This window comes from Callithrix jacchus, chromosome 5 (assembly GCF_049354715.1).
Source record: "Callithrix jacchus isolate 240 chromosome 5, calJac240_pri, whole genome shotgun sequence".
In the NCBI taxonomy this organism is placed as follows: domain Eukaryota; kingdom Metazoa; phylum Chordata; class Mammalia; order Primates; family Cebidae; genus Callithrix; species Callithrix jacchus.
In genome coordinates this window covers 96500242-96514057 of record NC_133506.1, presented here as the reverse complement: position 1 = coordinate 96514057, position 13816 = coordinate 96500242, and the positions used below count along the sequence as shown (strand labels likewise).

The 13816-nt window shown below is 40.2% G+C and overlaps 1 protein-coding gene and 1 pseudogene across 6 annotated transcripts in view; both read right to left on the bottom strand.

Annotated features, from left to right (window-relative positions):
- The window catches only part of USP32 (ubiquitin specific peptidase 32), a 248828-nt gene that overhangs the window by 159601 nt on the left and 75411 nt on the right, over positions 1-13816 (bottom strand). For all 6 annotated transcript variants that reach the window (XM_035300720.3, XM_035300721.3, XM_008996980.5 and 3 more), the window contains exon 2: positions 7270-7397. In XM_035300720.3, coding sequence (XP_035156611.2) covers positions 7270-7397 — 128 coding nt within the window. The remainder of the gene's footprint in view (positions 1-7269; positions 7398-13816) is intronic.
- LOC118153790 (elongation factor 1-gamma pseudogene) lies at positions 2060-3049 on the bottom strand (annotated as a pseudogene).

Here is a 13816-nt window from a genome sequence, read left to right as displayed (position 1 = left end):
ATATATGCAGTTTCCTCTAATCTAGAAAAAGGTTAAGTTAAACACTGCCAAGTTAAAGTTAACTTAATACTGTTAAGTTAAAGACTGCAAAGTTAGCAAAGCTAACTAACTTTAGGTCTCCTCACCTCCTGGTTGTCTTGGTCATCCTTTTAATAGAATTTTGCAGAGTACAACTACTAAATACAACTACCAAAAAGAAAGCATTAATAAGTATTCGCTAAGTTTATACAATATGCACAGCCCTCTGGGGCATATATTTTTTTAAGTCATAAAGTCTGCCCATCAACAATAATAATTTCGGCTGGACATCGTAGCTCACAGCTGTAATCCCAGCTCTTTGGGAGGCTGATGCAGGAGGACTGCTTGAGCCCAGGAGTTTGAGACCAGCTTGGGCAATATGGTAAGACCCTGTCTCCACAAAAAATAAATAAATTGATTAACTGGCAAAGGTGGCACATGCCTGTGTCCCACCTACTTGGGACGATGAGGTGGGAAAATTGCTTGATCCTGAGAGGTTGAGGCTGCAGTAAACCATAATCGCACACTACACTCCAGCCTGGGAGACAGAGTGAGACCGTCTCAAGACTTACATGAACAAGATTAGACACATGAAACAATTAGTGAATGAGCTATTATCTAATAAAATGTTGTGCTACATACTACAGATGCAGGCTCTAATGCTTGAAAGAAAGTTTAGAATGGGAGAAAAACCAATGTCAGCTAAAATTGTCAGGCGCAAACCAGGCACAGTGGCTCATGCCTTGTAATCCAGCACTTTGGGAGGCTGGGAAAGGCAGATAGCTTGAGCCCAAAAGTTCAAGCCCAGCTTGGGGAACATGGTGAAACCCCATCTCCACAAAAAATATAAAAAATTAGCCGAGTGTGGAGGCACATGGCATAATTTCAGCTACTTTGGAGGCTGAGGCAGGAGAATCTCTTAAATCTGAAAGCTGGAGGTTGTTGGTAGTGAGCCAAGATTGGGTGACAGAGCAAGACTCTATCTCAAAAAAAAAAAAAAATACTACATGGAAATGTTTTGTTATTAAATTTGTTTGAGGGGAGATGTTCTGAGGAGGTGGCACCATAAAGAAAATAAAAACACTAGACAATTCAGAGTTGGTGAGGCCAGGTTCACACCTGTAATCCCAACACTTTGGGAGATCAAGGTGAGAGGATCATTTGAGCTCAGGAGTTCAAAACCAGCCTGGGCAAGATGGCAAAACCCTATCTCTACAAAAAATACAAAAAGTAGGTGGGTGTGATGGCATGTGCCTATAGTTCCATGCTAGGAGAATTGCTAGAGCCCAGGAGGTTGAGACTGGAATGAGCCATGTTTATGCCACTGCACTCTAGCTTGGGCAACAAAGTGAGACCATGCCTTAGAAAAAAATATATATATATACTTCTGAGAAAATACCAGGGACTAATTATAGAAGTACCTAATCCTTCATAATACTTTACAATTTACCCAACAGAGTATATGTACTAATCAATATCTGCATACATAGTATCCTTCCTCAATTAAATAATCCTAGGTCAACAAATAATCAGGAAAAAGTTCATTATAATCATTAAACATATTCACTAAATTTCTATGTGTTACTGAAACTGAAACTTAAAGCTACTGTTGTGGCTTTTACAATTTAAAATTAAGATCCCTCTTATAAAGCAATTTACTTTAATTTTTCTAACCAATGATGACTCTTAACAGTCCAAAGGACAGGGAAAGAGTCTTAAAACAGTCTGGAACAAAATAAAGTTTATGGAATGATGTAGAAAGCCTGAAAGGTTGTTACTCCTAACTTTAAAATGAGAAAAGGCTAGATAAACCATCCTATCACGACATTTCCTGAGTCCATCAAAGAGCAACCAAATAGCCGGAGATCTTCGGGAAGAGCTCCCTCCAAGGAAAGACAGGATGTATGCATTGATATCCAACAGCAAACATAAGAGAAAACTGTAGCTGCCATACAAGTGAGAAAAAAATCAGCTAAAAATTTCCCAAAATGCCACTCATCTACTCTCTACTGCTAGTGATGTGGCTATTCCAGCCATTTCATGTGAGTGGAATCATATAACATACGATTTTTTGTATTTGGCGTCTTTGTCTTAGCATAATATTTTGTTTTGTTTTTTCCAGTGTTCAGTTTCCTTTAATGACCTCTATCTCCCTAAAGGGCAGGTGCAGGCAGCTAGGCGATGGCAAGAGATGTTAACTTGAAGAGCTTGCCCTGACTGAAGGCTTCCCACATGCTGGAAGGCCCCCTCCCAGGAAAAGTGCTCTCAAACCAAGTCTGGGTCTCCTCGCTACCAGGATCCGGTTTCCGCCATGTGTATGACTCGTAGTCTACCTGCCAATCTGGACTCAGCGGAAAAGCAAGCACCTTGCCTAGGAAGACCCAGATTCCAGAAATGGAGCTGCTATTGTTGGTTCCAAAGAGGATGACAGTGGCGAAGGCATTCTTCCTCAGCTTGTCCAGTCGCTGGAACATTCTAGTGATGAGATTGCAGCTCATGAAGGTCTGAGTAAGTTCTTCGACCAGCTGTCCTTATTGAAGTGCTCCCAGGAATATGGCAGTGCCGCATAGTGTGTCCTTACTGGACTATTTGCACTTAAATTCATCCAACACAAAGGTACTCTTGAGCAAGAGCGAAGGGGTCCTTGGTCTTGGGTTCAGCAGCCAGCGCCTGCTCACATTCATCAGCCCACCTAGGTACTGGCTGGCAGCACTATATTGCTATCAGCAAAGCTCACCCACTGCACCACCTGGGCTGCTGCCTCTGGAGTACTTCCCCGCAGCACCTCATTGCTTATATAGTAGGCAATGGTATTGCTCTCAAATACACAGAATCCATCATGACCCTCAAATGCTGGAATCTTGCCAGCAGGAAATTCGTGGAGAAATTCAGAAACGCAGTTGATTTGGCCAAAGTGGAAGTGGGGTGGTGCGGAAAGCATGCAAACCTGAGCCCCGCTGTACTGAGCAGCGATGAGGACGTTGAAGGCCCTCCAGTTTTCAGGATATGTGTACAGGGTCCCAGCCACCATGGTGATTCCGCAAAGAAATGTTTTAAAGGTTCATCCATGCTGTGACACATGCTTGAAAACTTCATTCCTTTTTTGTTAACAAATAATATTCCATTGTACAAATATACTACATTTTGTTTAGTTGATTGGTATTTTTTGTGCCCTGAAAACTACAAAATGTCATTGAAAGAAACTAAAAATCGAAATAAATGGGGAGACATTTTAATTTCATAGGCCATAAGACATAATATTAAGATAGCAATATTCCACAGCTTCAGTGAAATCCCTATGAAAATCTCAGCTGTCTTTTTTTTTTTTTTTTTGAGATGGATTTTCGCTCTTGTTGCCCAGGCTGGAGTGAAATGGCACCATCTTGGCTCGCTGCAACCTTTGCCTCCCAGGTTCAAGCAATTCTCATGCCACAGCCTCCCAAGTAGCTGGGATTACAGGCACACATCACCACGCCTGGCTTCTTTTGTATTTTTATTATTTATTTATTTTGACACAGAGTCTCACTCAGTCACCAAGGCTGGAGTATTGTGGCACGATCTTAGCTCACTGCAACCTCCACCTGCCAGGTTCAAGTGACTCTCGTGTCTCAGCCTCCTGAGTGTCTCAGCTTCCTGATTACAGGCGTTCACCACCACACCTGGCTAATGTTTTTTTGTGTTTTTAGTAGAGATGGGGTTTTACCATGTTGGTCAGGCTAGTCTGCAACTCCCGACCTCAAATGATCTGTCCACCTCAGCCTCCCAAAGTGCTGGGATTACAGGCATGAGTCACAATGCCTGGCCCTAATTTTGTATTTTTAGTAGAGACAGGGTTTCATCATGTTGGCCAGGCTGTTCTCAAGCTCCTGACCTCAGGTGATCCACCTGTGTTGGCTTCCCAAAGTGCTGGGATTACAGGAGTGAGCTACTGCACCTGGTCTCAACTGTCTTTTTTGCAGAAATTTGACAAACTGATCTGAAAATTCATATGGAAATGCAAGAGACCCAGAATATCCAAAACAACCTTGAAACAGTAAAACAAAGTTGGAGAAATGAAATTTTCTAATTTCAAAGAGTAAATCTTACTACAAAGCTACAGTAATCAAGACAAGGGGATACTGGCATATGGTAGGAATATAATTCAATGGATTATGCTTTGGGAGGCCGAGGCAGGCCGTTCACGAGATCAGGAGTTTGAGACCAGCCTGGTCAACATGGTGAAACCCCGTCTCTACTAAAAATACAAAAAATTAGCCAGGCGTGGAGGCAGGTGCCTGTAATCCCAGCTACTCAGGAGGCTGAGGCAGGAGAATCACTTGAACCTGGAAGGCAGAGGTTGCAGTGAACCAAGACTGCACCACTGCACTCCAGCCTGGGCGACAGAGTGAGACTCTGTCTCCAAAACAAAACAGAACAAAAACAAAATAAATCAATGGACTAGACTCTAGAAATAAAACCTTACAGTTATTGTCAAAGGGTGCTAGGACAATAGAAGACACACACATACAAGAATGAAGTTTGACCCCTCATGCCATATCTAAAAACTGGTATTCATCAGGCACAGTGGTGCATGCCTGTAATCCCCAGCACTTTGGAGGCTGAGGTGGGTGGTTCACCTGAGGTCAGGAGTTCAAGACCAGCCTGGCCAACATGGTGAAATCCTGTGTCTACTAAAAATACAAAAATTAGCTAGGCATAATGGTGGTGCCTATAATCCCAGCTACTTGGGAGGGTGAGGCAGGAGAATCACTTGAACTCTAGAGGTGGAGGTTGCAGTGAGCCAAGATTGTGCCATTGCACTACAGCCTGGGCAAGAGAGCAAGACTCTGTCTCAAAGAAAAGAAACTGGCATTAATAGATGATATATAAATGTAATAGCAAAAACTATAAAACTCACAGAGGAAAACATAAGTAAATCTTTGCAGCCTTGGGTTAAGCAATGGTTTCTTAGATATTAAACTAAAAAGTACAAGTGACAAAAGAAAAAAACAGATGAACCGGACTTCATCAAAATGTAAAACTTTTGTATTTCAAAAGGCACTGTCAAGAGAGTGAGAAGATAACCTACAGAAGTGGGGAAAATATTTGCAAATCATGTATTTTAAGGGACTTGTATCTAGTCCCTTAAAAGGGACTTCATAAAGAACTTTCACAATTCAGTAATAAAAAGACAACCCAATGAAATAATGGGCGAGAATTTGAATGGATATCTGTTTACCAGTATATATCTACATATATAGACCTTTACATATGATCCAAAGAGATGAATCAGATATGCTGATCTAAATTTTTCCCAATACCATGAATACACTGGGACTGACAGTTCTGACTTTAAGAAAGGAGCTAAGGTAAAAGAAAGACTGAAGTTCATATATATTTAAATTTTGAAGCATTTTATGTTAATATGAACTTGGTTTAATTCTCTTTCTCAATTGACAACTTACATTACCATATCAAATTTCTAGTTATATCCTAAAATGAAAAAATCTAAATTCCAAGTTTTTATATTATACTAGCACTTAAGAAAAACAGGTTTTAAAAAAAATAGGTTCCTGAGGTAGGAGGCTTCCTTAAGTCCAACAATTCGAGTCCAGCCTGGGCAACATAGTGAGACACTGTCTCTAAAATAATACAATAAAAGTTTACTATTTTGTAGTTATATAGACGGATGTGCATTTTGTCATTCTAAATGTGAAATAAGAATGAATAAAATGTATTGGCGGGATACGGTGGCTCACACCTGTAATCCCAGCACTTTGGGGGAACGAGGCAGGTGGATCACCTGAGGTCAGAAGTTCAAGGTGGAGGTTGCAGTGAGCCAAGATCATTCCATTGCACTCCAGTCTCGGTGACAAGAGCAAAACTCCACCTCAAAATTTTTTAAATAGGATGATAAATTTATACTGAAACAAAGAACCCAATAAACAGACTCAGGAAAAATGTCAATCCTATCATAAATCTGAAATAATGGCAGAACAAGAAAGAGTATAATTTCACACAATATATTTAAGAGAAATAATTCAATACATATCCCACACCAAAAGAGCAAAAAATAAAACACTCCACAAAACCAAAAACAACCCGCTAATTTTTTGTGTTTTTAGCAGAGATGGGGTTTCACCATATTGGCCAGGTTGGTCTTGAACTCCTGACCTCATGAGTCACCCACCTTGACCTCCGAAAGTGCCGGGATTACAGGCATGAGCCACCACACCTGGCCATAATTTTTATTATCTTATAAAATTGATTCTTTTTTTCTTTTGAGACAGGGTCTCACTGTCACGCAGGCTGAAGTGTTAGTGGTACAATCATAGCTCACTATAGCCTCAATCTCCTGGACTCAAGCAATCCGTCTGCCTCAGCCTCCTAAATACCTGGGACTTACAGGCACATACAACCGTGCCAGGTAATTTTTTTTTTTAAGTAGAGACGAGGTCTCACTATGTTGCCCAGGCTGCTCTGAAACTCCTGAGCTCAAGTGATCCTCCTGCCCCAATCTTCCAAAGTGCTGAGATTACAGGCTTGAGCCACCATAGCCAGCCAATAAATTTTATTCATTCTTATTTCACATTTAGAATGACAAAATGTACATCTGTGTACATAACTATAAAATAGTAAACTTTTATTGTATTATTTTTAGAGACAGTGCCTCACTATGTTGCCCAGGCTGGACTCGAATTGTTGGGCTTAAGGAAGCCTCCTGCCTCAGCCTCCTGAGTAGCTGGGACTACAGCTACGTACCATGGAACCTGGTTCAACTTATTATTTTTATAAAGAGAATATTTATATCAACTTAGCACATTTTATCTCTATCTAAACATTTTAGTAGAACTTAAATAAAAATTTAATTAAGTCCCAATAAGCTAATTTGCAACATTTAATTTTATAGAATTAACTAGGTTTAACTATATGGAAAGGTTTTCTTTAACATAAAATTTGCAACATAAAAATTTTTATGCACAGAGATGAACTTTGTAAGAATAAGAAGCCAATCATGGAAATGTTCCCATGATCATAATCAGTGGTTCTTAAAGCTCAAAAGTACCAAAGAAGCAGAATTACAGTTCTATAGTACTCCCATTTGGCCTCTAAGAACACAGCCTTATTGAAATCTAAACCAAAGCCTTCTTTACCCACTCAGGAAGAAAAATAACAACAGGTAAGATTAAATCTGTTATAATCAGGAGGTTCCTCAAGAATTTAGGCTGGTGGGTAACTACCTCAAAGGAAAACTTAGAACAAAAAGATTACCTCAGCGACTTTTGGAGGCACTCCATCCCCAAGCACTTCTCTGATGAAGCAGTGCTGGCCCATGTAATATGAGAGTCCACAGGTCCTCTTGAAGGCATCCTTCAGTCGTTTTAGCTCTACATCTGTAACTGCAATTCCAAAACAGAAGATGGGTAAGAAATCAGGCAGGAAAAGAAGTCTCTCATCATTTTCTTCAACCTGGTTCCTAAGAAATATTGAGGCCAGGTGCAGTGGCTCACACCTGTAATCCCAGTACTTTGGGAGGCCAAGGCAGACAGATCACTTGAGGCTAGGAGCTCAAGATCAGCCTGGTCAACATGGCGAAACCCCATCACTACAAAAAACACAAAATTAGCTGGGTGTGGTGTGCATGCCTATAATCCCAGCTACTCGGGAGGCTGAGGCACAAGAACCACTTGAGTCTGGGAGACAGAGGTTGCAGTGAGCCAAGACCATGCCACTGCACTCCAGCCTGGACAACAGAGCAAGTCTCTGTCTCAAAAAGATAAGTAAATAAAAAGAAAAAAAAAGAAAAATTGGCAAACGTTACACTTCTCTTTTGGTTAAGTAAAACAAACTCAATGATATTTAGCCATAATTGTAATTTTTTCAAATCTAATTTAAAAAAATAAGTATAAGGGCCGGGCATGGTGGCTCACACCTGTAATCCCAGCACTTTGGGAGGCCAAGGTGGATGGATCACGAGGTCAGGAGTTGAAGATCAGCCTGGCCAAGATGGTGAAACCCCATCTCTACTAAAAATACAAAAAAATTAGCTGGGCATGGTGGCATGCGCCTGCAATCCCAGCTTCTCGAGAGGCTGAGGCAGAGAACTGCTTAAAACACAGGAGGTGGAGGTTGCAGTGAGCCGAGATCACACCACTGCTCCAGCTTGGGCAAAAGAGTGAGACTCCATCTCAAGAAAAAAAAAGTATAAAAATTATTATCATCATCATTATTATTATTATTATTATCATTAGAGATGGGGGTCTCCCCATGTTGCCTAGGCTGGTCTTGAACTGTTGGGCTCAGGCAATCCTCTTACTTTGGCCTCCAGAAGTGCTGGGATTATAGGCATGGGCTACCACACCCAGCCAAAATCCTTAACCTTCAGTTTTCAGAAGACAAAACTTTAATGTAGGCATACAAACTTTAGGTAGGGACACAGAAGAAGTAACAAATATTTCTATTTAGCAGGTAAGCTAAATGCCATTGGATTCTGGCATTAATGTTTCCAGGAGCAATACATTAATCTCCCTTGTGATAAAAACTGTATCATTTGTACTCCTGGAGCACATCTCTATCCATGTGGAAAAGAGTCCTCAAGTTTAGCTTGGGTTTTGTCATTATTTACAAAGAAAATAATTCATAAATAGATGATATTAACAACCTAAAAATTTTAGATACTCATTATCAAAAATAAAAAATTATTGAGCCATTACTTTATGCATTGAAAACTTTTTTTCACTGTATAAGGCAATATCTATCTACAAGGACAAAGAAATAAATACCCTTTACTATTACATGGTCAGTACCACAGTCACAATGGAGGCACAGAAATGGTACCTCGGCCCATGCTAGAGAAAACAGAGAATTCTTCCAGATGAAGAGGATTACATTAAATTTTAAAGGCTAAACCAAGCAAAATGAACAAGAATATGCTGGTCAGAAATCACAGGTTGCTTCAAAGTACGATGAAGTACAGAAACGTATGGTAAAAGTATCTTACTAAAGCAAAATAAGCCAGTCACGGAGTAACAAATGATAAACCTATAGAGGCAGCAAGACCAAGTCACAGAGGTCTCTGTCCTGTCATTAGGAAGAGACATAGACACAACTCAGATAAAAACTGCAGGTAGACAAGAAACAAGACACAGTGAGATAATTTTGATAGCTCACTCTACCAATAATATAGAGAACAGAACAAATCTGGAAGCCTGCTACTATAAGAAAAGGAGCTAAGTTTGGGAAATATCCACAGGTTCAGTAGAACTTGAAGCTAGACTAAGAGTAGAAGCAGTACTGGAGAGCTTTTTTTTTTTTTTTTTTTTTTCTTGAGACAAAGTTTCGCTCTGTCACTCAGGCAGCAGTGCAGTGATGCAATCTCAGCTCACTGCAACCTCCACCTCCCAAGTTCAAGCAATTTGCCTGCCTTAGCCTCCCAAGTAGCTGGTACTACAGGTGTGCACCACCACACCCGGCTAAGTTTTGTATTTTCAGTTCCACCATGTTGGCCAGGCTGGTCTCAAATTCCTGATCTCAAGTGATCTGCCTGCCTTGGCCTCCCAAAGTGCTGGGATTACAGGTGTGAGCCACCGTGCCCAGCCAGTACTAAGAAACTTGAAGGATTACGTTATCATGTAGACAGAGAATGTAGGAATAAGTCAGGAAAAAAGATGATAAACTTTTTTAAGGACACTGAATATGGGAAACCTTGGAAGACGCAATGGGGTTTTAGAATTGTAAGTGTAAAACTTAAGAGAGGTTTGACAGGAGTCATCGGTATAGAGGTATTAAGTAAAACCATGAGGAAAAAGCATAATGAGACATATCAAAACTAGAAGAGGCCAGTATTTGTAGTGTCTACAAGAGGAAGGAAACAGAGAGGAAAACTAAGAAAGGGGAAGAAAGTTGATATGGAATAGTCAGGAGAACAGAAGGAGAAGCAGAAAAGTGTGCTCTCCAAAGGCCAGGAAAACAGGACTTAATCAAGTTAAGGCAGAAAGGACCTGTGAAGACAAAGACTAGGCCAGGCGTAGTGGCTCATATCTATAATCCTAGCACTCTTGGGAGGCCAAGGCAGGAGGATTGCTTGAGGCAAGGAGTTACAGACCACCTTAGGCAAAATAGAGAGACCCTCTACGAAAAACAGAAAAATTAGCCACCCATGGTGGCACATGCCTACAGCTACTCAGGAGGCTGAGATGGGAGGATCACTTGAGCCTGGGAAGTGAAGGCTACAGTGAGCCATGATTGTGCCACTGCACTCCAGCATGGATGACACAGTAAGACTGTCTCAAAAGAAAAAAAAAAAAAAAAAGATAAAGACTAAAGAGTATTTGGCACACAACTAATCAATTCAATAAATGCTTGTTGTATGAAGGAAGGGTTCATGGTTCAGCAACATGTAGAGCAATGATAAAACAATAAGAACTACTAGTTCAATAAGTAGCTAGAGAAGTATGACTATTATGTACTTTATTTAAAACTAGATTCATAATATTAACATTTGCAATTGAAGAAGGTAACTTCAGCTGCTAGAATAAACGGCTTTAGTAACAAATTAGGTTGCTCATAGTCCAGTAGAGGAGACAAGAAAATCAAACATTAGAATAACATTAGAGTAATATATATATTATTAAACATTAGAATATATTATTAGAATAACATATTAGAATATAATTAATCTAATAGATTACCTATACAATAGTATATATTATATAGATTATTTGAAGGACTACTTGGTAATATGTTTTTTAAAAAGAGCAATCTGGTGGCCGGGCACCATGGCTCACACCTATAATTCCAGGAATTTGGGAGACTGAAGCAGGTGGATCGCTTGAAGCCAGGAGTTTGAGACCAGCCTGGCCAACAAGGTGAAATCCCTTCTCTACTAAAAATACAAAAATTAGCCAGCTGTGGTGGTGGGTGCCTGTAATCCCAGTTACTCAGGAGGCTGAGGAAGGAAAATTGCTTGAACTGAGGAGGCAGAGATTTCAGTGAACCGAGACAGCCCCACTGCACTTCTGCCTGGACAACAGAGTGAGTGAGACTCTGTCTCAACAAAATAAAATAAATAGCAATCTGATGACTAATGAATTTATTCATTTAAGCTGTGGGGAAAGGTACCTATAAATAAGCTTTTAAAGCATTTACTAGAAACAAACCATGTCCATCAACAAAGGAGATTGAATAAATTATTGTATACACTTAGAATATTAGACAGACACTGAAATGTTGCTACAGATCTGTATTTACTGAAAATAAATACATAAGAATATCTACCATACTGTAAAATGTTGAAAACTTTGAAAATAAAAATTTAGGCAAGACAGAAAGCATAATTGAATCAAGTCTAATAAGTTCTGTGGCTTTCAGGGGTTTTTTGCTTTTTGTTTTTGAGACAAGGTCTCACTCTGTCACCCAGGCTGGAGAGTGCGGTAGTGGCATGATCTCAGTGATGGGTGCATTACAATCTCAGAATTCACTAATAAAGTACTCATCCATGTAACCAAAAACCATTTATACCCCCTAAACGACTGAAATTTAAAAATAAGTAATTGAAATAACAGGAGTGTCACTTCTACTGTAGTCACAAAAATGTACAGATTCAAGGGGAGGGACATAAATTACCCTTCCAAGTGGGAAGGGAGAAGTGTCAAAGTCACACCGTAAGCAGCATATGGGGCCAGGCACGGTGGCTCACGCCTGTAATCCCAGCACTTTTGGAAGGCTGTGGTGGGTGGATCACCTGAGTTCAGGAGTTCAAGACCAGCCTGGGCAACATAGCAAAACCCCATCTCTACTAAAAATACCAAAATTAGCTGGGCACAGTGGAATGTGCCTGTAGTCCCAGTACTTCAAGGCTGAGACAGGAGAATCACTTGAACCCAAAAGGTGGAGGATACAGTGAGCTGAGATCACACAACTGCACTTCAGCCTGGGCAACAGAGGGAGACTTTGTCTCCAAAAAAAAAAAAGCATACGGGATAAGAGATACTGTCATGGCCATCTTCTGAAAATATAATGTGCCATATATATGAATACTAAATATTATGTTTGAATTAGGTTTTCTTTTTTCCAAAGGCATCTGAAGAGCCCCACATCATATACGCCCCATTTAAATACTTAGAAATCCCCCTGCAAGACAGCTTATATAAATAAATACTAATGACAATTGTACTTCCACAAAAAAGGAGTGCTACTAAAGAAGTTAGCTTTACCATAGTCAAACCAGGCCAGGCGCAGTGGCACACCCCTATAATCCTAGCATTTTAGGAGGCAAAGGTGGGTGGATTGCTTGAGCTCAGGAGTTCAAGACCTGCCTGGGCAACATGGCAAAATCTCATCTCTATCAAAAATACAAAAATTAGCCAGGTGTAATGGTGAATGCCTGTAGTCCTGGTTACTCAGGAGGCAGAGGTGGGAGGATCACATGAGCCTGAAAAGTCAAGGCTGCAGTGAGCCGAGATCCAGCCTGGGCAACAGAGTGAGACGCTGTCTCAAAATTTAAAAAATAACAGACAAACCATATAACTGTCCTTCAGAAATACTAAACCATTATAGAGAATGTCTAGGCAAAGCCAGAGACAATTTCAAGATTTAAACTTCCAACCTAACACCTTAGAAAAGGTACAAAATCAACTGGGAGGAAAGACATAGAACAAAGCCATGGTGACCTGCTGACTCACTAGGGGAGATCAAAATCCTGTCTGTACTACATCCACGGGCACCATTTCAAACACTGGGACTAACCTAGCCTCAGAGAAAAAGGAAGAAGAGAGGGGATTGTGACCTATTTCTTCACAAAGAACTTCAGTATCTAAGATTTGTCCAAAGAATAGAAAAGGAAATAAAAAAGGAAGGGCAGGAGGGAGAAAGGAAGGAAAAGGAAGGGAGTAAGGAAAAAGGTACTCCAAAGCAAACTAATAAAAAAAAATTTGGCTAGCTTTGAGTGACTCCCTGACTTGGGGTCTGTCCTAGAACTCTTCTTCCTAAGAGTTTAAATGAAAAATTTTTCTTCTCCCATAGTCAACTTGACTTTTATAATGAAGTGCTACTTAGCAAGGGAATGAATATGTTGTCCCTGAAAAAGAAAATCCAAAATAAAACAGAGCTAGTTATAACTGCTTTGCCACAGGCTTTTATAAAAAGGAGAGGACAATGCATAATCTACAAAAAAAAATTATTTGCAAAAATTCATTTATAAGGAAGAGCTATCAAGGCTAATTCTGGGGTGGGTATGGTGAATCACACCTGTAATGCCAGAGCTTTGGGAGGCGCAGGCAGGTGGATCATTTGAAGACCAACCTGGGCAATACAGTGAGACCCTGTTTCTAGGAGTTTGAGACCAACCTGGTCAACATAGCGAGACGCTGTCTCTACCAAAAAATGTAAAAATTAGCTGGGCGTGGTGGTGTGCACCTATAGTCCCAGATACTCAGGAAGCGGAGGTGAGAGGATCGCTTAAGCCCAGGAGTTTGAGGCTCTAATGAACTATGATCAAGACCCTGTCTCAAAGAGAAAAGGGGAAAAAAATAATTCTGTGTAACTCTGTTTTAAGCAATAATAAATACCTTTGAAGCATTCATCCTTGGATTTCAAAACTTTAATTCCATCTTTCCAATACCGTAGTCTATATACCATGTGTATTCATTATCTATTGCTCCTAAAAGGTAATTTTTTTTCTCTTTTCTTCGAAAACTCATTTTCTAAAAGATAGTTCTTAATTGCACTTTGCCTATAAGCATACTATTACTTCTAGCCTGTGACATTAACTTTCCTCATAGCTATTTTAGAGATGGGGTGTCAGGCGGGGCACGGTGGC